The sequence below is a fragment of the Staurois parvus genome, unplaced genomic scaffold, assembly GCF_062004578.1.
Source record: "Staurois parvus isolate SC_StPar_1 unplaced genomic scaffold, SC_StPar_1.0 ptg000439l, whole genome shotgun sequence".
Taxonomy (NCBI): Eukaryota; Metazoa; Chordata; class Amphibia; order Anura; family Ranidae; genus Staurois; species Staurois parvus.
In genome coordinates, this window is record NW_028318235.1 from 4,110,748 (window position 1) to 4,135,379 (window position 24,632).

Sequence of the window (24,632 nt, forward strand, 5' to 3'; positions counted from 1 at the left end):
GAAAGAGTGGTGAGGGTAGTGCAGGAAGGCCTAGACAGCTGCTGGTAGTAGGGGATTCTATAATCAGAAGGACTGATATAATAATTTGTAGCCAGGATCACCTCAACCGAATGGTTTGCTGTCACCCTGGTGCCAGGGTTCAGCATGTGGTGGACCAGGTTGATAAATTACTGGGAGGGGCTGGGCATGACCCAGCTGTCTTGGTCCATGTTGGAACCAATGACAGAGTAAATGGAAGGTGGAGGCTTCTTAAGAATCAATTTAAAGAACTAGGCTGCAAGTTGAAGGGAAGGATCTCCAAGGTGATATTCTCTGAAATATTACCTGTGCCATGCGCAACTCAGGAAAGACAGGGGGAGATTACAGAACTCAATGCATGGCTAAAGACCTGGTGCAAGACGGAAGGATTTGGGTTTCTAGAGCACTGGGGTGACTTTTTATTGGGGTGCAGCCTATATGCTAGAGATGGTTTGCACCTAAATGGAAGGTGGTCTGCTGTGCTGGGGGAGAGGTTTATGGGAAGGCTGGATGAGTATTTAAACTAGGATTGAGGGGGGAGGGAGAATTAGATTATAACGGAGTAGTTAGATCAGACAGGGGTTAGTACTTTCAGTATTGGTGGGTGGAATGGGGAAAGATGGGGGGAGGGCTATGGCAGATGATAAGAAGGTACCCATGTTACAAACAACCAGTGGAATTGGTACCATTTGTTTGAAAATAAAAAAATATGCAAAATACGTGTGTACAAGGTGTCAATGGATTAAAGTGTTTGTTCACCAATGCCAGAAGTCTGCCAAGCAAAATAGGTGAGTTGGAAGCTTAGGTGCATGAACAGAACTATGATTTAATTGGTATTGCTGAATCTTGGCTTCATTCTTCACATGACTGGGCCATTTATATTCCTGGCTATGTTCTCTTTCGCAGAGACAGGGTATATAGGAAAGGTGGTGATTTCTGTCTCTGTGAGAAGTGATCTCAGAGCGAATGTGAAAGAGGACCTAGTTGATGGAGAGTGTGATGAGGCTGAAGCATTATGGGTGGAACTGCACATCAGGGTGCATACTACAAAGGTAATAATTGGAGTTTGTTATAGGCCTGCCAGTGTTAATGAGGAGGTGGAGACTCGGCTCCTTGCACAAATCGAAAGGGCTGGGAAAGTAATAATAATGGGGGATTTTAACTACCCGGAAATTGACTGGAGTAATGGTACTGCAGGAACAGTTAAAGGGCATAAATGTTTAAACCTACTACAGGACAATTTTATGGTACAGTTCATAGAGGCCCCAACTAGGAATGATGCTCTGGAGGACCTGGTAATCTCATATCATGCAGAGTTTATTACGAATGTCCATATAAAAGAACATCTGGGTAGCAGTGACCATAACATGATTTTATTTATTGTTAGCTGTAAACAGCAAGCACATACGGGAAAAATAAAAACGCTCAATTTTATTAGAGCTAAAGAAAGATTGTATGCGAACACACTGCAAAATATATTCCCATGGGCATCAAGTTTAAAAGGCTAAAAATCAAACCTATGTGGCTTATGGCTAAAGTTAAAAAATATATACATAATAAGAAAAAGAGCTTTTATTAGATATAAAAATGAAGGAAAGTTATCATCGATTAAACATTACAAAGAATATAACAGAATATGCAAAATGGAAATTAAGGGCCGCAAAAATGAAAACGAACAACAGATTGCAAAAGATAGCAGGACCAACCCCAAAAACCTATATAATAGTATAATAGTTTACAAAATAATCTAGAGTGGGTGACTGGGGACAAAGAGAAGGCAAATTTATTAAATACCTTCTTCAACTCTGTGTATACAAAAGAGCATGGGGGAGCTCTTGTCCATAATGGGCATGGTATTGAAACAGCCCAGCCCCAGATGATCCACATTGACTCACAATTGATATGATCCAAAAATATTTAGACAGAATAAAGGTAAATAAAGCACCTGGACCGGATGGCATACACCCACAGGTCCTTGACCTCTGTCATTTCAAAGCCATTGTTTCTAATTTTTAGGGACTCTTTATAGGGTCTGGGATTATAAATAGCATTTCAGTATTTACAGATGACACCAAGCTCAGCAGTAGAATAATGTTCTTACAGGATGTCTCCAACTTACAAGCCGACCTTAATGCACTGTTTAATTGGGCAATTATGTGGCCTTTTCAGGTTGACCTTTGGGGTATACACGGACCAAGCATATCTTTGCACAGGCTTTGTCGCAGAATCCTTCTCCACAGACCTCTGTACATGTAGAGAACACTGGGGTGGTAGGTGCTGCTTGATCTGGGTGCTTCCCGCCTTGCTTTGCCTCAGGAAGATTGTTTGTGAGCGTAGTAGAGTTGTGCGAATATTGATGAAGAGCTTGCACATGGTCATCACTGTCACACTCTATACATTTGATGATCGCTTTACATTCCTTTGCAAAGTGCTCTGTGGAGGCACAGCATTTGTAGAAAACCCCAAATTTATTCAAAAGTTCCTTACGTTCTTGGAGGGTTTTCTTTCTGAAGCCGATACACAAGTGGATGTGGTTTGTTATGTATTGGACATTGGCAATTTGGGTCCTCAATTTTCTTGTTTTGATCAGTCTTTTCTGTAGCAGGTGCAGGTAGAACATATGTCCGTTTCACTAACGCTGGACCTCTATGGTCTCTGTCCGACATACATGTCTTTGTAGGTCTTGGAGAGAGTGTACTGAGAAGGTTACAATCCCCATATGAGAAACTTGGGTCATTCTTAGTGTCTGCAATTCTTTTGATGAACTCACAGAAGTAGGAAAAAAGGAGGAAAGGCAACTCTATGTTCTTCCTTATGCTTTGATCCAAGCGCTGCCCATCTTTCTTGAATTCCATATGGTAACTTGAGAACAATAGATTTAAAGCCATGAGAGGTGTCAAGGTAACTGAGACCAGGCAAGTTGATGTCAGCCTTAGCAAGTTGAAGCTCTAATAGAACATTGCTGAGTTCTTGAAACTTTAGATTTTCGATAGCAGAAATCCTTGGGAAGCTTTGCAACCTTTTGAATAAAGCTTCTTCAATGGCCTCTGGGCTGCCAAAGGTATGTTAAAGTACAGTAGGTGCAGTGAAGAGGCTTTGATTGAGTAGTTCAGCTGCTGTGACAGGGAGTTGACGTTCTGGAGATATGTGTGAAGAATCTGAGACATAAGATACAACTGAGTGTCTGGAACTGTTGTCTCTTTCGTTTTCACTAGCGGCTTGTTCCAAGACCCTTAACCTTGCCATGGCTGTGGCATGCTCACATTGTTTTTCCAAAACTTCCATTTCTGCCTTTTGCCATGTGGCTACAGCTTTTTTCTCTGCTTTCTGATGTGCAGCCTGAGCCTCCATTTCTGCGGCCTGAGCCTTCATATGTGCGGCCTGAGCCTCCATTTCTGTGGCTTGAGCCTCCATTTCTGCTTTCTTTTGGCTGAAAGCTACCTGAATTTTAGAAGCTTCAGCATCAGCACGGGCTTTTACTAGTTGTTGACTGTGTGTAGAAGACCTTGATTGCAGGGATTTAAAATATCTCGAGGAGCATCTAGTAGAAGCAGAGCGATAAGATCTGGATTCATGGAGCTGTGTTATTCTCACTTCTGCCTTTGTCTTTATTCGCACCACTAAATTGTCTCTTTCAAGATTTAGCTCTTCAAAAGTCCTTAATTCTTCCAATGACCCTTGAGTGTTGTACCACTTTAAGAGAGCAATATATTTAACACACAGTCTTTGATAATTCTCATAAGCAACATTTAATTGCTGGATAGCGCCCTCTAGTTGTATTGGCTCATGAGATTGTTGGGAGAGAGCAGACATGCATTTAACAGTATTAGACCATAAGTCATTAATTTTAGACTGCAATTCTTTGTCTAAGTCCTGGTCTGGATGAAGCTCTCATTGTGGTTGTGTTGTTTCCCCAGACTGTATATTGCTTTCCTGAAACATCATGTTAGCAAGGAGAGGGGTTGATAGAAAGTTTACAGAGAAATGTATCAACTTTTCTCTGGTGAGATCAGGTGTGAGGGACCGCCGAGCGGCACCACTAGCACTCCACTGGTCAGGCATGCCCAGAGCGCGGAGTCTAAGCCCCAGGGTACTTGTTCACCAGGGCCCCTGATGGTGGGGATGGACTTGTAGTACCCCGAGACCAGGTCGCCTCTACTGAGCACACCTGTCAGTGGTAGGGGTGTTCGCCAGGGGCTCCAACCAGGGAGAGCCAGATGTGAGGAGGTCGGGTGACCCCGATGGGATGGATGGATGGATGGCTGAGCAAGTGCGTAGTCAGACAGGCCGAGTCGGTAAAGTAGAGGACGGTAAGGTACAAGGGAGCAGGCAGAGAATCGTCGGGTCACACGCCAGGTCAGCAACAGGAGGTCAGATCTAATGGGGGGCATCCAGGGAGAGAGGTCAGGCAAGCAAGGGTCTGGGCAGGAGAAATCAGCAGGTCAATAAACAATCCGGGTCAATAAACTTACTAGGCACAGGTACAGGATCACAGGGAGCAGGTAAGACCAGAAGGCAAAGAAATGACAGCTCAGGGACCTTTAAATATCCCGCCCTGAGCTGCCATTGGTGCCCAGCGGGCAGCCGCGGCTTCTACTGCGCATGCGCGAACTCGAACGCCACGGCCGGCCCGGACCTAGTGCCCGTGTACAGGGCGGAGCAGTGCGCCTGCGCCGGGACCATCCCGGCAGGGATCGAGGAGATCCCTGACATTGCCCCCCCCTACGGGCAACCTCCGGATGCCCACCTGATCTCTCCACCACAGGTGATCACAAAGAAACCTCCGGACAAGTCTAGGTGCATGGACATTATGGGCTGGTTCCCACGAATTGTCCTCAGGGCTGTAGCCCTTCCACTTGATGAGAAATTGGGTCTGGCCCCCCCTTCGTCGGCACTTCAAGATTGCCTCCACTTCGAATTCTTCTTCCTCTTCAACCGTTACGGCCTCCGGGGGCCTGGATTCCCGTTCCGGGAAGGCATCAGGGGCTACTGGTTTCAACAGGGACACGTGGAAGACAGGGTGGATCTTGAGTGTCTCAGGGAGAACAAGTTCATAGGCCACTTCATTGACCATCCGTTTGATGCAAAAAGGGCCTATAAATTTAGGTCCCAACTTTTTTGACGGGCAGAGCATCTTCAAGTTTGACGTAGCCAGCCAAACCTTCTCTCCGGGCTGCAACACCAGGTCCCCTCTTCGCTTCCTATTAAACGCCCTCTTATAGTCTTCTTGGGCCTGACGGATGGCTTCCTGTAGTTTCTTATTGTTGGAGGTGAAGAAGGTCAGTGCATCCTGTGTCGCTGGAATCGGGCATTCCGGGACTAAGTCCGGGAGGAAGACAGGATGAAACCCATAGTTGGCGAAGAACGGGGACTGCCCAGTTGCTGAATGGCAAGCGTTGTTGTACGCAAATTCTGCCAAAGGGAGCAGTGGCACCCAGTCGTCCTGAGAGAATGATGTGTAGCATCGCAGGTATTGTTCCAGGGTCTGATTGGTCCTTTCGGTCTGACCATTGGTCTGAGGGTGAAATGCCGAGGAAAGGGACAGCTTGATATCCAGGGCTTTGCACAACGCCCTCCAAAACCGCGAGGTAAACTGCACCCCTCGGTCCGAGACGATGTCTTCAGGAACCCCATGCAGTCTAACGATCTCTCGAATAAAGACTTGCGCCGTCTCGGCTGCTGATGGAGTCTTCCGTAAAGGGATGAAATGGGCCATCTTGGATAAGCGGTCCACGACCACGAGAATTGCTGTGTGGTCCAGTGAGGGTGGAAGCTCGACTATGAAGTCCATAGAGATTTTCTGCCAGGGCCGTTCAGGGATGGGCAATGGACGTAGCAGGCCCCACGCCTTATTTCTTGAAGGCTTGTTCCACTGGCAGATGGCACAGGAGCCCACGTAGTTCTTACAATCCTTGGCCATGTCCGGCCACCAGAAGGAACGTCGGAGAAGTTCCAGGGTCTTGACCGGCCCAAAATGTCCTGCCAGTGGATGGTCATGGCAATGTCCCAAGACTAAGGTTCGGGCATCCTCCGGCACCACAATCCGGTCCTCCCTCCATAGGAGTCCCTCCTTGTTCTGGAGGGGGGCCCCATCGGAGGTAGACATCTCTGTGGACGCTCTCAGGATCTCGGAGCGAAGGTTCGTCTGGAGGGCCAAGAAATTTCCTGCAGGAAGAATAGTGTCGGGTACTGGGATCTCCTTGGTGTCCTCGTACATGCGCGACAACGCGTCAGGCTTCGTGTTTTTCGAGCCGGGCCTGTATGTGATGTGGAACTGGAACCTCGAGAAAAACAATGCCCATCTTGCTTGTCGTGGGCGTAGACGTTTGGCCGTCCTCAGATATTCCAGGTTCTTGTGGTCTGTGAATATCAGGATGGGATGGGAGGCACCTTCCAGCAGGTACCTCCATTCTTCTAAAGCGGTTTTGATAGCCAGTAGTTCGCGATCCCCAATGTCGTAGTTCCTCTCCGCAGGGGTAAGTTTCCGTGAGAAGAATGCTACTGGGTGAAGTAATTCCTTGGCGCCCTTCCGCTGGGAAAGGATGGAACCAACCGCGTTTTCTGATGCATCTACTTCTAAGATGTAGGGCAGGGAGGCGTCGGGATGACCCAGAATGGGTGCCGAGGTAAATAACCTTTTTAGTGCTTCAAAAGCTTCCTGTGCCTCGGGCGTCCATCTGAATCGCGTCCCAAGCTTAGTTAACTGAGTGATGGGGGAGACCAGACCCGAGAAGTTCTTGATGAACTTCCGGTAGAAATTTGCGAACCCAATAAAACGTTGGACGCTTTTCCTGTCCGTGGGTTCAGGCCAATCTAGGATCGCTGAGACCTTCTGAGGGTCCATTGCGACCCCCGTGGTGGAGATAATCAGACCCAGAAATGTAACGCTAGCCTGTTCAAAGCAGCATTTCTCTGCTTTAGCGTACAACCCGTGCTGCCGCAACCGCCCCAACACCTTTGTTACATGTACCCTGTGCTCCCCCAGGGAGGATGAGAAAATCAAAATGTCATCTAAGTAGACGATGACAAAGATGTCCAGGAAGTCCCTAAAGATGTCGTTTACAAAGTGCTGGAAGGTGGCTGGCGCATTGCACAACCCGAAAGGCATGACCAGGTATTCAAAGTGGCCGAAACGGGTGCGGAAGGCCATCTTCCACTCATCCCCCTCCCTTATGCGAACCAAATTGTAGGCTCCCTTTAAGTCCAGCTTGGTAAATACTACTGCAGCTTTTAAGCTCTGGAATAATTCAGGTACCAGTGGTAACGGGTAACGATTTTTAATGGTGACCCTATTCAGCTCCCGATAGTCAATACATGGCCTCAAAGTCTTGTCCTTCTTTTCTACAAAGAAGATCCCTGCACCTGCTGGGGAAGTGGAGGGACGGATGAATCCCTTTCGGAGGCTGTCCTCAATATAGTCCTTCAGGGCCCCTAATTCTAGCTCAGAAAGGGGAAAAATTCGCCCGAACTGAATTTCAGAAACGGGCAACAGATCAATAGGACAGTCATATGGGCGGTGGGGGGGTAGAGCATCTGCTCCCCGTTCACTGAACACATCAAGAAATTTATGATAGGCTGCAGGAATCACTTGTTTTAGACTGTCATCCCCTTCAGAGCACAGGAGGACCTGGGGGACCTCCGGGCCCGAAGTTCGACACAGTTCCCGACAATATGGGGAAGGGAACGAGACAACCCCAGTTTCCCAGTCAATTTGGGGGTTATGGGCCCGCAACCAAGGGAGCCCCAGAATGACTGGGAAAAGGGGTGATGCAATAGCATCCAGGCGGAGGAGTTCCCGGTGCTGACCGGCAATGGAAGTCACAATGGAAGGGGTCTCCTGGTTAACTACTCCTGACTTTATCCGGGAACCATCAGCCAAAAAGATGTGAAACCCCTTCTCCTTTGGGCTGGTGAGCAAAATTGATATCCACAAAACAGCTGCATGCCCCCGAATCAACTATGGCCGTCACCTCCACGGTCCTTTCTGAAAGCTGAAAGGAGAGGGGAACAACTAAGTACTGGGATGGATTCATATTGCCAACAGATAAGGAAGATGAGGTGAACTTACTCAATTTCTGCGGGCAGGAACGCACCATGTGACCAGCTTCGCCGCAGTACAGACACAGATTCTGGGAGCGTCTGCGCTGGCGTTCCTCAGGCGATAGTTTAGGCCGTGCCAGGCCTAGCTGCATGGGTTCGGGAGCATCTTCAAACGGCAGGTTCTGGATGCTTGGCCTAGTATGTTGACCGGATCCCTGAAATGACCCCCAGGGATTTCCGCGACCCTGACCAGACCTCTCCAATCTGCGCTCCCGTAGCCTACGGTCAATTTTAATGATGAGTGCAATCAAGTCCTCTAATGTCTCGGGCACCTCCACCCGGGCGAGCTCGTCTTTCAGAGCCTCAGAAAGGCCCATACAAAACTGGTGCACAAGTGCGAACTCGTTCCAACGAGTGTCACCCATCCAGCGCCTAAAGTCAGAGGCGTATTCCTCAGCCGCCCGTCGACCTTGTCGGAGTGCGTATAATGTGGCCTCGGCCGAGGCCGCCCGTTGTGGGTCATCATATAAGATGGCCATGGCGTTAAAGAAGCTGTCGACCGTAACCAGGTGAGGATCATTGTTTCCCCTTAGTCGGTGGGCCCAGTCTTGGGGTTCACCCTGCAACAGGGAGACAACAAACCCCACTTTCACCGATTCTGTCAAAAAGGTCCGTGGCTGCAGTTCAAAATAGAGCAGACAGGAGTCACGGAATGACCGAAAGCATGTGCGATCCCCATGGAAGCGCTCGGGTAAGGGTACTCGGGGTTCCGCCATAGGGAGTGATGTGGAAGGCCCAGGAGCCGGCTCGTGGGCTGCTGCGACCGGTGGTGCAGGAGCCGGGGCCTGTGAAACAGGAACAGATATGGTGCAGGCCTGAAACCGATTCTCGATCTGCAGACATCTGTCCTGTAATGTGTTTACTGCTTGCGTCAGGGTAGCCAGGTGCCTGCAAACCTCGTCCAACGGGGAGAGTCCTCCACGAGGCTCAGTCATGGCCTTCTGGTACTGTGAGGGACCGCCGAGCGGCACCACTAGCACTCCACTGGTCAGGCGTGCCCAGAGCACGGAGTCTAAGCCCCAGGGTACTTGTTCACCAGGGCCCCTGATGGTGGGGATGGACTTGTAGTACCCCGAGACCAGGTCGCCTCTACTGAGCACACCTGTCAGTGGTAGGGGTGTTCGCCAGGGGCTCCAACCAGGGAGAGCCAGATGTGAGGAGGTCGGGTGACCCCGATGGGATGGATGGATGGATGGCTGAGCAAGTGCGTAGTCAGACAGGCCGAGTCGGTAAAGTAGAGGACGGTAAGGTACAAGGGAGCAGGCAGAGAATCGTCGGGTCACACGCCAGGTCAGCAACAGGAGGTCAGATCTAATGGGGGGCATCCAGGGAGAGAGGTCAGGCAAGCAAGGGTCTGGGCAGGAGAAATCAGCAGGTCAATAAACAATCCGGGTCAATAAACTTACTAGGCACAGGTACAGGATCACAGGGAGCAGGTAAGACCAGAAGGCAAAGAAATGACAGCTCAGGGACCTTTAAATATCCCGCCCTGCGCTGCCATTGGTGCCCAGCGGGCGGCCGCGGCTTCTACTGCGCATGCGCGAACTCGAACGCCGCGGCCGGCCCGGACCTAGTGCCCGTGTACAGGGCGGAGCAGTGCGCCTGCGCCGGGACCATCGCGGCAGGGATCGAGGAGATCCCTGACATTAGGTTTCCTAGGCAATGGTTGCAGAAAAGTTTTCTTTTACTTTCTTTAAGATTTCACAGACAATCCATGTGCCAGTGCATACAGATGCAGTGTATAAACTTGCAGTTGTAAGACATCACATCAATAATCTGTCCTAACACTGATGAGTGTTATGCTGAGATATACAGTACTTGCAGACATGTACAGGCTTGTGTAGAGATGGCTGCACAGTCTGTAGCTGTCCATATAACATCTCACTGTGTATTCAAGCTAGCAAGGATCATATTATTATTATACAGTATTTATAAAGCGCCAATAGTTCGCTCAGCGCTGTACATTACAAAGGGGGACAGAACATGTGACAGAACAATAACAATACAATGCAAAACATGAGGGGATCGAGGACCCTGCTCTTTCGAGCTTACAATCTAGGAGGGAGGGGATGGTGGCACAGGAGGAGAAAGCTGTGGGGGATGGAGTGGTAGGAAGAGTGGAGGAGGGCAGCAAGTTAGCAGGGGGTGGGGTAGGCTTGTGAAAAGAGATTCACAAGAAAGCGGCTACATTATGGACAGAATGCGATACTCGGAAAAATTTCCAAAAAATTATGCTTTATTAAACATTAATGATAGACAATAGGGCAATCACCCTGGTTACCATCACCTCAGTATGAGACAATACACACAGACCTAAAACCATTTTAAAAAAATGGGAGAAACTATATCTAGTGAAAGTGACTCAGAAAATCTGGGTAAATCTGTATCTTTTTTAGATCAACAGGATGGGGAACATTCCCGAACCAATCAATCTCCAATAGGAAGAGGAACCAAAAAGAAAATAGAGGAATCCTTAAAAAACAAACATCAGGAGGACAAGGGCAGAACAAGGAGTCAGAAAAGGTAGTTGATCAAATCACTCATGATAAGAAGGTAATTAACTTGGCTGATTTTCTACTCAGAGATGAACATATTACTTTGTTGAATAAAGGCATGTCCTTTTCACCAGTAACCCCCATGGATGAGTTTGAAGTATTTAAAGATGTCAACTTATTTCTGAGAAAAGTATTTTTGAGATTGGTACACAGTAACCCCACTATGTTGGAGGATATAGGTTCGGACTCATCCATGGAGGATCGGAAAATGCTGGATATGCTGATGTCTCTCATGGAGGAAAGTGATGAATGTGATGAGAATGAATCAGAGTCGGATAATCACAATGATGTGATCAGAAAGGTCAATTTAAATATTATGTCGACTAAAATGCCAAAAATACGTTCCAACATGAGGATATCGGCATTTCTAGATTTAGTTGCAGATGATCTTAAAAATCTTGAGTGGAAAATGCCAATTGGTGACAATCTTACAAAAAAGGAGAGAAAAGCCCTTAAATAATTAAAAGAGGCCAAAAACATAGTAATTAAAAGAAGTGATAAGGGTGGAAATGTAGTTATTTTAAATGAACAAAATTATGTTAAAGAGGTGAAGCGCCTATTAGGGGATTCATCTACATATCAAAAACTAACTACTAATCCTTTTTCTGTAGTGGTTAAAAAATTAAATTCTATGTTAATGCTGGGTAAAGAGGCAGGCCTTCTCACTAAAAAGGAATATGAATATCTAAGAATTGAGGAATTTAATCATCCTACCTTTTATATTATCCATAAAATACATAAGAATCAAGAAAATCCTCCAGGTAGACCCATTGTTTCTGCCATAAATGGTCCCCTAGACAGAACAAGGAAATATATTGACCTGTTCCTTAAAGATATGGTTCCTAATTTATCTCCTTATGTTAGGGATACTAAAGACGCATTAGCTAAAATTGAAAATCTAGTAATAGACGAAAACTCTATTCTAGTTGGAATAGATGTTGAGTCACTTTACACATCTATCCCACATGAATGTGGTTTAAGATCGATCTCCCACTTTCTTGATAAAATATACCCCAACTTGGGGGGACAAAATGAATTCATTAGTGAGCTATTAGACTTTGCATTACGACACAATTTTTTCCAATTCAACAATACCTTTTATCAACAGATTAGAGGTACAAGTATGGGGGCACCATGGGCTCCGGCCTATGCATGTCTACATTTAGCTTTTTGGGAGGAACAGGTTGTCTTCAGGTCACTAAGGTTTATTGATGATATTTTTCTTATATGGAGAGGAACATTAGAGGAATTAAAACTTTTTTTTGGAGGAGTTAAATTAGAACTCCTTCAACATTAGACTCCCATATGTGTTTGATGAAAGATGTATTTCTTTTCTTGACCTCGAACTTAGACTTGAAGACAACAGGCTCCTTACTAAAACTTTTAGAAAACCAACTGCAGCTAATACCCTATTAGAGGCTAGGAGTTACCACCAACGTTCATTGATTACAGGAATTCCGGTAGGACAGTTTGAGATGTCGAAGAAACTGTTCGAATATTAATGACTTTAGGATGGAGGCGCAGGACCTTTATAAAAGGTTTAGGGAACGGGGATATTCTCACTCTCAGATTAGAAAAGCTCGGAAACGGGCATATCAAACTGACCGTAAGAGTTTACTATCCCCAAAAAAGGATGAGAAGGTTAAATCAAGTGAGCAACCTGTTAGAATGATAACTCAGTTTGGAGCTCAATGGCAGGGTATAAGACAAATATTAGAAAAACACTGGAAGATTCTAACCCAATGCCCTAAATTAGGTAAAATTGTAGGTGAACGCCCCCAAATGGTAGCTAGAAGAGCACCAAATCTTGGTGACCTCCTTATCCATTCTGACTATCAACCGTTAAAACAAACAACATGGTTACGGTCACGTACAAAAGGGATGTATAGATGTGGAAAATGTCAGATCTGTAAATTTTTGGATCGCACAGATTTTTTCTTTGATTCAAATAATAGCACTCACTATAAAATTCAAAGTCTTATAAATTGCTCCACAGCCAGAGTATTGTATATGTTGACTTGCCCTTGTAAAAAGATGTATATAGGTAAAATCAAAAGACAACTTAAAGTACGAATAGGCGAACACTTTAGAGATATCAAATCCAATGACCCTGAAAGCAATTTAGCTCAACACTATGCAAAGTACCATGGTGGTAAATTAGATGGTACAAACGTGAAAGGTTTCTATGCATTACATTTTCTCCAGAGGAGAGGTGATTTTGATAAAGAAATATTAAGAGAAAAATACTGGATTTATAAACTTGATACACTGTTCCCAAAAGGGTTAAATATTGAATGTGATCACCAGGTGTTTTTGGATAAATAGCCTTATGCAGGGATTTTCTAAATGATAGCGCCATCTTGTGGTGACTTTGCGGTAATTTTTCATTTAATTTAATGTCAATAGAACATGGTAATTCTTTCCTCTCTTTGATGTGTCCAGTTGCCTGCTTTTTAAATGTGATAAATGACCAGCTGTTGTGCTAAGTAATTAGCCTCTTTTCCATTGAGAATAGCTGCAGGTAAATAATTTGCATATTTGGGTGGGTTTAAACCCACTATAAATAGAAAGCTGAAAGGCAGGAATCTCATTGGTCCTGACGAAGCTGAGTGAGATACGGCCATCGGCAAAACGCGTTAACGTCATACGTCAGATACGTCACGTCCGGTCATGCGCATTGGCGTTATGCACGCCGACCTACAAGGAGGCAGCCATCTTCACATGCCATGAGTCATGCAAGGCTGTACATGGAGAGAACGGAACCCGTGAGATGTCGGCTGATGTAAGCGGTTGTTCCCTGGATCAATACAGCAGTGCATGTGAAGGATATTTCCATTATTTACTACCCGTGGTACAGGTGGTGAGTGGACTGTTACAAGAATAACGGACAAGGCTTCTTGTTCCCCTGTTATATACATCAGAGTGGGAGTACCCAGATTGACTGTCCTTTATCATTTGTCTTATTTCAGGATGGGGACATTATGATGCATTACCTCATTAGGTATATAAGATAAACCTAGACTTCTATGAAAAGGAGGTGGAAAGATATACCTTTTTGTTTTTCTCACATGAAAGGGAAGTAGCTTCCTGTACCAACAGAAGATCACTCTGGCCTAAGATATTTGGTCCTAATAAAGAACAGGGTTATCGGGGTTAAAAGTCAGAAGTCTTAAAGTGGAAGGAAAGCCTAAAGCTATGTATACAAGTATCGAAATTTGTCCAGTTTAGCAGAAACTGGACACATTTCAATCCATGCCTTCTTCTGTTTGTTCAACAAAAGCCAATTATTAGACCTGCTTCAGTCGAATGGACATACTGGAAGACCAGCACACAATTGGCTGCTGCAGCCACTGATCAATATATTCTGGCAGGGGGGAATCAGAATATAATAGAGTAGCAGGAGAGTTCCCTGCATTCACATTGCTTGTGTGGATGCAAGGATCTGTGTTTGTTTTTTTTCCTTCAACCCACTGGTTGAAAGAAAAAAATCTTCTGGTGCATAATCAGCTTAACTCTACCAATTATTAAAAACCGTCCCTCCCCCCTCCTCTTACCTATCCTGTATATCCTGTATAAAAAATATCTGTGTACTTACCTTTATTTTTTAGTCCAGTCACATGATTAATCAGCTTTGGCTCCCCTGTCTAAGGGAACACTCAACAGCAGGCCGTGGTGTTATCCATAGGCACCCATGGACCAGCCATTTTTGTGCTCCTTCCTCTCCCCTGCAGCAGCTGCTCACAGGGGAGAACAGCTGCATGTGACCAGATTGAATTAAAAATAGGTAAGTACACATATATTTTTATTTATATATTCATGATAGGTAGGAGGAGGGGGAAGCAGCAGTGTGTTTACTGTGAGGCAAACAAGGCGTTTGCCTAGGGCAGCAATTTGTAGGGGGGCGGCATCACCCCCTGGAAGAAGGGATTTGGTGAGCAGTGGCAGACTGAGCCATTCAGGGCCACCATCTGAGGAGTACCACCAATTCTCCTGTAGGTGGCCCAGACAGCAGGAGGATCGGAGTGGTGGGGGAGGGCAGTTGCAGAACGATGCCCTGTGTATCTCTCCCTCCTGCAGCTGAAAGCTGGTTTCTCCCCCCCTCCCTTCTGCCAGCTTTCTGCTGCTGGAGGGAGAGACAGAACTGGCTGGATCGAGGTGGTGCCATGGTGTTCCTGAGTGGCCGCTCTCTGCTGAGCTCCTTCTCCCGCCCACGCTCAGAGCAGGGACTACGGGAAATCCTGGAGCAGGGACAGGAGAAGTGGTGGAGAGGAAAGAGCCATGAGGAGGTGATCAGTGTTGTGTTCTCTGGGCTCTCCCTTCTGTCATCCATGAGACGACGGGATCACTGATAGATCGGCTCTTTCCTTTCCACTTTCTTTAGGAAGTGTAATGGGGATTTTGGGAACGGCGGGTGGTATTTGCTAGGGGGATTGGGGGAATATGTGCTAGTAGGGGAGAGAGAGGAGAAAGAGAGAGAGAGAGAATAGAGAGGGAAGAGATAGAGGGAAGAGAGGGGGGAAGAGAAAGGGAAGAGGGGGGATAGAGAAAGATAGAGAGGGGAGGAGAGAAAGAGAAAAAGAGAAGGAGAGAGAAAGAGAAAGACAGAGGAAGAGGGGGAGAGAGAGGGAGGGATGAGGGAAAGAGAGAGAGAGATGAAAGAGAGAGAGAGGAAAGGGAGAGGGAAAAGAGAGAGGGAAGGGTGAGAGAAAGAGAGTGAGAGAGAGAGAGGGAAGGGGGGGAGGGAAGAGGGGGGAGAAAGAGAGGGAAGGGGGGAGAAAGAGAGGGAAAAGAGGGGGGAAGAAAGAGAGGGAAGAGGGGGAAAGAAAGATAGGGAAGAGGGGGAAAGAAAGATAGGGAAGAGAAGGAAGAGAGGGGTGGGGGAGAGAAGGAAGGGGGGGGAAGAAGGAAGAGAGGGGGGATAGAGAAAGAGAGAAGGAGAGAGAAAGAGAAAGACAGAGGGAGAGAGGGGGAGGGAAAGAGAGGGAAGAGAGAGAGGGAAGGGGGAGAGAGAAAGAGAGGGAAGGGGGAGAGAGAGAGAGGGAAGAGGGGGAAGAGAGAGGGAAGAGAGGGCGGAGAGAGAAAGAGTGGGAAGAGAGGGGTTGGAGAGAGAAAGAGAGGGGGGTAGAAAGAGAGGGTGAGAGAGAGGCAAGAGAGGGGGGAGAGAGGGGGGGGGGAAGAGGGGGGAGAGAGAAAGGAAAGAGAGCGGGGAGAGAGAGAGGGAAGAGGGGGGGGAAGAGAGGGAAGAGGGGGGGAGAAAGAGAGGGAAGAGAAGGAGGGAGAAAGAGAGGGAAGAGAAGGGGGGAGAAAGAGAGGGAAGAGATGGGGGGAGAAAGAGAGGGAAGATGGGGGGAGAAAGAGAGGGAAGAGAGAGGGGGGAGAAAGAGAGGGAAGAGAGGGGGGGAACGAGAGGGAAGAGAGCCCCCCAGAGAAAGGGGGGGAGATAGATCGGCTCTTTCCTTTCCACTTTCTTTAGGAAGTGTAATGGGGATTTTGGGAACGGTGGGTGGTATTTGCTAGGGGGATTGGGGGAATATGTGCTAGTAGGGGAGAGAGAGGAGAAAGAGAGAGAGAGAGAGAATAGAGAGGGAAGAGATAGAGGGAAGAGGGGGGGGAAGAGAAAGGGAAGAGGGGGGATAGAGAAAGATAGAGAGGGGAGGAGAGAAAGAGAAAAAGAGAAGGAGAGAGAAAGACAGAGGAAGAGGGGGAGAGAGAGGGAGGGATGAGGGAAAGAGAGAGAGAGATGAAAGAGAGAGAGAGGAAAGGGAGAGGGAAAAGAGAGAGGGAAGGGTGAGAGAAAGAGAGTGAGAGAGAGAGAGGGAAGGGGGGGGAGAGGGAAGAGGGGAGAGAAAGAGAGGGAAGGGGGGGGGGAGAAAGAGAGGGAAAAGAGGGGGGAAGAAAGAGAGGGAAGAGGGGGAAAGAAAGATAGGGAAGAGGGGGAAAGAAAGATAGGGAAGAGAAGGAAGAGAGGAGTGGGGGAGAGAAGGAAGGGGGGGGGGGAAGAAGGAAGAGAGGGGGGATAGAGAAAGAGAGAAGGAGAGAGAAAGAGAAAGACAGAGGGAGAGAGGGGGAGGGAAAGAGAGGGAAGAGAGAGAGGGAAGGGGGAGAGAGAAAGAGAGGGAAGGGGGAGAGAGAGAGAGGGAAGAGGGGGAAGAGAGAGGGAAGAGAGGGCGGAGAGAGAAAGAGTGGGAAGAGAGGGGTTGGAGAGAGAAAGAGAGGGGGGTAGAAAGAGAGGGTGAGAGAGAGGCAAGAGAGGGGGGAGAGAGAGGGGGGGGAAAGAGGGGGGAGAGAGAAAGGAAAGAGAGCGGGGAGAGAGAGAGGGAAGAGGGGGGGGAGAAAGAGAGGGAAGAGGGGGGGAGAAAGAGAGGGAAGAGAAGGAGGGAGAAAGAGAGGGAAGAGAAGGGGGGAGAAAGAGAGGGAAGAGATGGGGGGAGAAAGAGAGGGAAGATGGGGGGAGAAAGAGAGGGAAGAGAGAGGGGGGAGAAAGAGAGGGAAGAGAGGGGGGGAACGAGAGGGAAGAGAGCCCCCCAGAGAAAGGGGGGGAGAGAGAGGGTGAAGAGAGGGGGGTAGAGAAAGAGAAGGAGAGAGCGTGAAAGAGAAAGAAAAAGGGAGAGGGAAAGAGAGAGGGAGGAGAGGGAAGAGAGAGGGAGAAAGGGAGAGAGAGAGGGAGAGAGGGAAGAGAGGGGGAGAGAGAGTGGGAAGAGAGGGGTTGGAGAGAGAGAGGGGGGGTGAGGGGGAGAGAGAGGCAAGGGAGGGGGGAAGAGAGGGGGGAGAGAGGCAAGAGAGGGGGGAGAGAGAGGCAAGAGAGGGGGGGAGAGAGAGGTAAGAAGGGGGGAGAGGGAAGAGGGGGGAGAGAAAGGAAAGAGGGGGGAAAGAGAGGGAAGGGGAGAGAGAGAGGGGGAAGGGGGGAGAGAGAGGGAAGGGGGGGAGAGAGAGGGAAGAGATGGGGGAGAAAGAGAGGGAAGAGATGGGGAGAGAAAGAGAGGGAAGAGAGGGGGGGAGAAAGAGAGGGAAGAGGGGGGAGAAAGAGAGGGAAGAGAGCAACCCAGAGAGAGAGGGGGTAGAGAAAGAGAGAAGGAGAGAGAGAAAGAAAGAGGGAGTGAGAAAGAGAGAGGGAGAGGGAAAGAGAGAGGGAGAAAAGGGAGAGAGAGAGGGAGAGAGGGAGAGAGGGGAGAGAGAGAATGGAGAGGGAAAAGTGTGAGAGAGAGAGAGAGAGAGAGAGAGAGAGAGAGAGAGAGAGAATCATATATATATATACACACACATTGAACTCTCTAGCTCCCTCACTGGGGGGCGGGGGCGCACAGTTTATGTGTTGCGTAGGGCAGCACAAAACCTAAATACACCACTGGGGGGAAGAGAATGTTTTTAAGAATTGTTAGAATTAGGCTTTTTCCACTTTAAGTCCGTAGTTTATAGTGTGTTTGCCTGTTTGTGATATCTTGGTGGACTATATAGAGTCCATTTTTGACTTTTGAAAAGCCGCATGTGTATTTCTGTGTTGTGTCAATAGTATTGTCAGCAGCTGCTTGTGTGTGATTGCTTGTCAGGCAATTTTCATTGTGTGATTAATTAGCATGACAATGAAAGTAGTTGAAGATTTCCTTAAGAAGTATGCCTCTGCTAACTTCAAAATGTATGCAGACGATGCTTTAACCTGTCAATTTTTGATTTGTTAAAGAAATATGATCTACAGAATAATAAAATGAGATGTAAGCCATCATCTTAAAAAAGGAAAGAAAGCAAGAATGGTGAATGTTTTGAGCCTTTTGCTGAGAGTGCAAGAAATTGCTGAGCAGAAAGGACTGAAGTGTTATGCTGAGAAAGCATAGCTAAAAGAACAAGAACCTTCGAACAAATATATTTCTGTGATAGCTGCAAGTGCAGATGTTAATGTTTGTGCATCTTTAGAACTGAGTGATGAGATTGACCATCTTATAGAATAGGATTGTGCATTGGAGTATAGGTTGAATGAATGTGAAGAGAAGTGTGAGCTGAGAGAACAATGTATACTCTTTTTGGAACAAAGAGAGGCTGGTAATGAGAATAGGTGGTAATGAGAAGGCCAGGTTATGGTGAAAAAACTGTTTCCAAATCTTTGTGGGACACAAACTGGACAGGATGCTTGACATTCACTATGACCTTTAGAAGTCACATGTTAAAGGTAAATCATCTCCTGAGCAGAAAGAGAGGTAAATGCATGAGAAAGAAGGAGATAGAGAAGTGGGTATATGTAAATCAGTCTAAGAGATATTTCTGATATAAATTTGATTCTGTTCTTGTTCTTTTTCAGAGTCCAAGTGGAGCAAGAGATTGTCGAGTTACGGTGTCTAAAACATGGATCTTTTTTCAATCTATTTTTACAATACCACATATAAATACTGATAAATATTTAGGGGATGACTTGAAAAGAGGAAAAGCTAAAGAGAGCTATTCATTCACATCTGTTGTGTCAAGTTAGTAGGCATGGAGGGAAATCATGGGAAGAATGATAATTAGAAAAGAAGGAAGGATGGAAACAGGAGACAGAGAAAGAAAGAAAGAGAGACATATAGAAGAAGGGAAAAAAAGAAAGGAAGGAGGGAAAGAAGGACAGAGGGAAAGAAAGAAGGAAGGAGGGAAAGAAAGAAAGAAGGATGGAGGGAAAGAAAGAAGGAAGGAGGGAAAGAAAGAAAGAGGGACATATAGAAGAAGGGAAAGAAAGAGGGAAGGAGGGAAAAATAAAGGAGGATAGGAAAGAAAGAAGAATGGAAAGAATGAAAGAAAGGAAGGAGGAAACCAGGAGACAGAGGGAAAGAAAGAGAAAGAAAGAAGGAAGGGGGGAGAGAAGACACAAGGCTGGCTGGAAGTGTGGGTGGGGCAGACACAGGAGGAGAGGGTGGGAGGAGGAGGGGCAGCTTTCTCTCTCCTCTCCCATCTGTGGTGAGCGGGGAACTGTCATCACTGGGGATGGCATATGCTGACAGATCCTCCGCAGTGCTCCGGGGGATGAGGGGGGCTAGGCATGGGGGGAGCATACAGGAGCCTAGGGCATGCAGCCTGCAGGAGATGGATAGGAGAGGTGGATGGACAGAACATAGAGGAACAGAGAAATGCACTTTGATAATAGAAGGAGCCCCCAGATATTTGCCCCCACCCAGGGGAATGAGTACAGAGATGCACTAGTACTCCTTATTACACATTCACACAAAGAGTAAAATGTAAATAAACACACCAACACCTTCAAAGCATACTTTAGTTACATTACTGTAAAAACACAGTAAAAATGTCACTAATGTCTTTATATAAATCTTGCATACTAAGAATAAAAATAAAGTCCCCCACTGAATATCTATTGTGAATCACGACATCCAGCAATGTAAATTCATTGTCAATTATAGAGCCCAGTGAAGTAAATCGTCATCGATCAGGACTACCCAAAGCCCACTAATGTCTACCCACTGCATTACCATTACTGAAAGGCACATCCATGGCACTGCACTGTAATGTAAACACAATGTGAGGGATCCAGGGGGATGTCACTGATCAAATACTAGGGACAAGGTGCCTTGTGACAAGGTGAGTTATCATCCCCCCAGCAAGCTACCCCCTAATGTGAGGGCCGTCTTTAATATTGATTGGACCCTGGGCACAAATTTTCTTGGGGTTCCCCTTCCCCTCATGCAATTTTGCTCTCCACCACACACAAAGACTTAAATCTAAAAAAAAAAAACATTTAAAGTGGTTCTAAAGGCTTAAGGTTTTTTTACCTTCCTGCCCTCCCTCTCTCAATCCAGCAATGTCCACAAGAGCCTCGGTTCCCTGGGGACTCTCACTCCTGATTGGCTGAGGCAGCAGCTCCCACTGCTGTCAATCACAGCCAGTGACTCAAACAGGAGAGGGAGGGGGTGGGACTGAGCCGCTGTTCGGGAGTTTGCCTGCTCAGGTGTCCCCATAGCAAGCTGCTTGCTGTGGGGGCACCAGACGGGGGAGGGGCCAGGACCACCGGCGGGGGATCCGAAAAAAGGAGGATCCAGGCTGCTCTTCAAAACCACTGCACAGAGAAGTTAAGTATAGTATGTTTGTTGTTTAAAAAAAAACAAGACTTTAGTATCACTTTAATAATGTAAATATAAAGAACTGGTCCACACTCATTGATTGGTTGCTAGAAGTTACTGCACATTATTTACTCACTGCCCATACTACAGGATATAGCCAGAGTCTACAAACATGATGCAGAAGATGGTCAGAGACTGCAGTCACACTACAGGAGATGGTCAGAGACTGCAGACATATTACAGGAGATGGGCAGAGACTGTAAGTGTAATACAGGAGATGATCAGAGACTGCGGACATACTACAGGAGGTGATCAGAGACTGCAGACATACTACAGAAAATGGACAGAGACTGCAGGCAAAATACAAGAGATGGTCAGAGACTGCTGACATATTATGGAGGATGGTCTGAGACTGCAGACATACTACATGAGATGGTCAGAGACTGCAGGTATACTACAGTAAATGGTCAGAGACTGTGGGCATACTGCAGAGGATGATCAGAGAATGGAGATATACTACAGAAGATGGTCAGAGACTGCATGCGTAATACAGATGGTGCATGTGCAATACAGATGGTGAGAGACTGCAGACATATTACAAAAAATGATCAGAGGCTGCGGACATGCTACAGGAGATGGTCAGAGACTGCATATATACTAGAGGATATGGTCAGAGACTGCAGACATACTAGAGGAGATGGTCAGAGACTACAGGAGATGATCAGAGACTGCGGACATATTACAAAAAATGATCAGAGGCTGGGGACATGCTACAGGAGATGGTCAGAGACTGCAGATATACTAGAGGATATGGTCAGAGACTGCAGACATACTAGAGGAGATGATCAGAGACTACAGGAGATAATGAGAGACTGCGGACATATTACAAAAAATGATCAGAGGCTGAGGACATGCTACATGAGATGGTCAGAGACTGCAGATATACTAAAGGATATGGTCAGAGACTGCAGACATACTAGAGGAGATGGTCAGAGACTGCAGACATACTACAGGAGAGGGTCAGAGACTTCAGACATGATATAGAAGGTCAGAGACTGCAGACCTCATACAGGGGATGTTCAGAGACTGATATATTACAGAAGGGGGTCAAACATATCACAAACATATCACATGAGAACGTAGATGTCAGGAGACTGCACCTCCCTGTGTACTGCCCACTGCACTACGACAGACCACAGGTGGAAGAAAATAAAATCGCTCAATTCCTACAGTCAGTGTTTATGTAGAAATGTCTCCCACAGAGCTATTGTGTTCTGCTGGTGGGGAGCCCTCCTGCAAGCAGACTACAATGATTACTGCTGGCTGCTACAGCCACCAGCAGTAATCACATGTAAAAAATCCAGCCACTGCTGAACCAGCCAAGATCCAAACCATCTATGGCCAAGGAGGGACATTCGTTGTTCTGGGTGGACATAATATGACATCCTCCTCAGAACGTGCTTGGCGCACACCCCATGGCCTATGCTGTGGCGCGATCTGTCACCCTTTATGCCAACCGGACACAGCAGATGACAGATCAGTGTACAAGCCTGCTGATGGTAACATGTGATCGCTGTGACCAATCACAGCAGATCACATGACAATTGTACACAATGGATGCTGTCCATTCATTGTGTAATATTGTGTTGATCTCTGTGATTGGTGACATTGATCCTATTGTACAGACAGGGCCAATCACAGCCCATCTGTACCATGTGATTAGCTGCGGCCAATCACAGCTAATCACAATAGTAAATACTGAATGAATCAATTTCATTCAGTAAAAATGGTTGTTTATAACAGTGATATTCACATCATAATGTGCAAAAGAAATCCTGATCACCTCTCCATAATGTACACTCCCATCTAATTTTTCTAAAGCTACTCCCTCCCACTTCATCACACATTTCTGCTTTGCTGAGTCAGTGCTCTGCTCTCTAATAAACTGAATCATCAATCCTTCCCCTTTCCTAAGCAGTTCCACACATTCATCTACAAAATGTACTGGAGATTTCAGTCGACTAAAATACGACTAAAACAAAAAACAAATCAGATGACTAAAATGGCATTTTCGTCAAAAGACCAGGACTAGTTTGACAGAAAAATTAACAGCGGTAAATGAGCACTTACACAAGTAAACACAATTCTGTACTTTGTAATTAGGTGCGCTATATTAAGGTATTTTTTGGGCTGGTAGCACATCTTAAAGCACTAAATGGCATATAAAACACTTTTAACCATAACACGTTCCTTATGGTGAACCGCAGTGTGGGATATTGTACACTGCTGTATCAGCAAATTGGGTTGCCATTAAAAATAAAAAACCAAAAATGTCATTAAAGTTATGCAAACAGCAAGTTATTGATAAAATCAAGCTCTCACCTTCTCCAAGTGACAGTTACGCAATGGAGGGTTTGACCACGTAACATAAATTTTACCAACATTTGCATTTCCAATTGAAGATTGCAGCAATGGCAGTAAGTGCAATCTGATCCCGTATGCATGCATGAAGTGATTGCGCTTTATAACTATGGCAAGCAACAAAAAAAGTCCAAATGTAGCAAAAAAGCACCAAATGATCAGCAAATGATCATTCCACCCTTTATAAATATGCCCTTTAGTTGGACAGCCTTGGACTATTTTACAGGAATAATATTATTATGTATTTTTTTATATTTATATATGGGCAATATATATATATTTTTATGTGGGCAGCACAGTGGCTAAAAGGTTAGCACTTCTGCCCATCAGTACTAGGGTCGCTGGTTCAAATCTCAACCACGGAACCACCTGTCTGGAGTTTGCATGTTCTCCCTGTGCCTGCGTGGGTTTCCTCTGGGTACTCCAGGTTCCTCCCACATTCCAAAGACATGCTGGTAGGCTAATTGGATCCTGTCTAAATTGGCCCTAGTATGTGTATGTATGAATGTGAGTTAGGGACTTTAGATTGTATGCCCCTTGAGGGTTAGGGACTGATGTGAATCTACGATATATATATATGTAAAGCGCTCTGTAAATTGACAGCGCTATATAAGTATCTGAAATAAATATTTATGATGAAATCTTCATACACACCTTGTCCGCTAGTTTCTGATATCACATGTTGTAAGGAGGTTGATTTTGTTTTCTTGAATGAGCTCAAATCTGTAACATCTTCATATATTTCTTGTTTTTCTCTACAAAACAATAATGGTTATGAGATGCAATTAATACTGCAATACAAATATTAAAACAGTCAGTAAACTAACTTGGATCTAATTACCTATGAATGACAAATCCATAATTAAACTGACAAAAGTGTACAGTAAATGCTCAATGAGTTCCTAACGCATAGGCTGTGTACTGCAAGTGCACTTCAAGTGCATTTGTAAGTGAACTTCAAGTGCACCGAAAGTTCAGTTGCTCTAGATCTGAGGGGAACATGCAAGGAAAATTTAAAAAAAAGCATAATTTTTGCTTGCACATGTAGCACTACCCCCTTAGAATTTGCCACATATTTGGGTCCCCCTATAGTCCTGCACAATCAGGAAACACAAATTCTTCACAGACTTGATCTCTGGAGACAATAAACAGTCCTTGAGCTTGCTTTTTTTTTTTATTAGGGATATTGAACTTGGATGGGTTTGAGGGGTGTATGGGATGCCCAAGGGAACTGCAACTGAGGAAAACTCCTTAGCAACTATGTACAAGTCTCTATACAGAAAAAAAGGGGTTTCTTGGAGAGCTCTCCAGACAGAATGGGGTTTATTTACTAAAGCTGGAGAGTCCAAAGTCAGACTCCCTTCTGCATAGAAACCAATCAGCTTCTAACCTCAGCTTGTTCAATGAAGCTTTGGCAATGAAACCTGGAAGCTAATTGGTTTCTATGCAGAAGGGAGTCTGATTTTGGACTCTCCAGCTTTAGTAAATAAACCCCAATCTGTCT

General features: G+C 46.1%; 1 protein-coding gene across 1 annotated transcript in view; it reads right to left on the minus strand.

Annotated features, from left to right (window-relative positions):
* The window catches only part of LOC149454045 (FYN-binding protein 1-like), a 320,960-nt gene that overhangs the window by 224,495 nt on the left and 71,833 nt on the right, over positions 1-24,632 (minus strand). Inside the window, exon 4 of the mRNA XM_089687844.1 lies at positions 23,783-23,883. Within this exon, the coding sequence (XP_089543970.1) occupies positions 23,783-23,883 (101 nt within the window). The remainder of the gene's footprint in view (positions 1-23,782; positions 23,884-24,632) is intronic.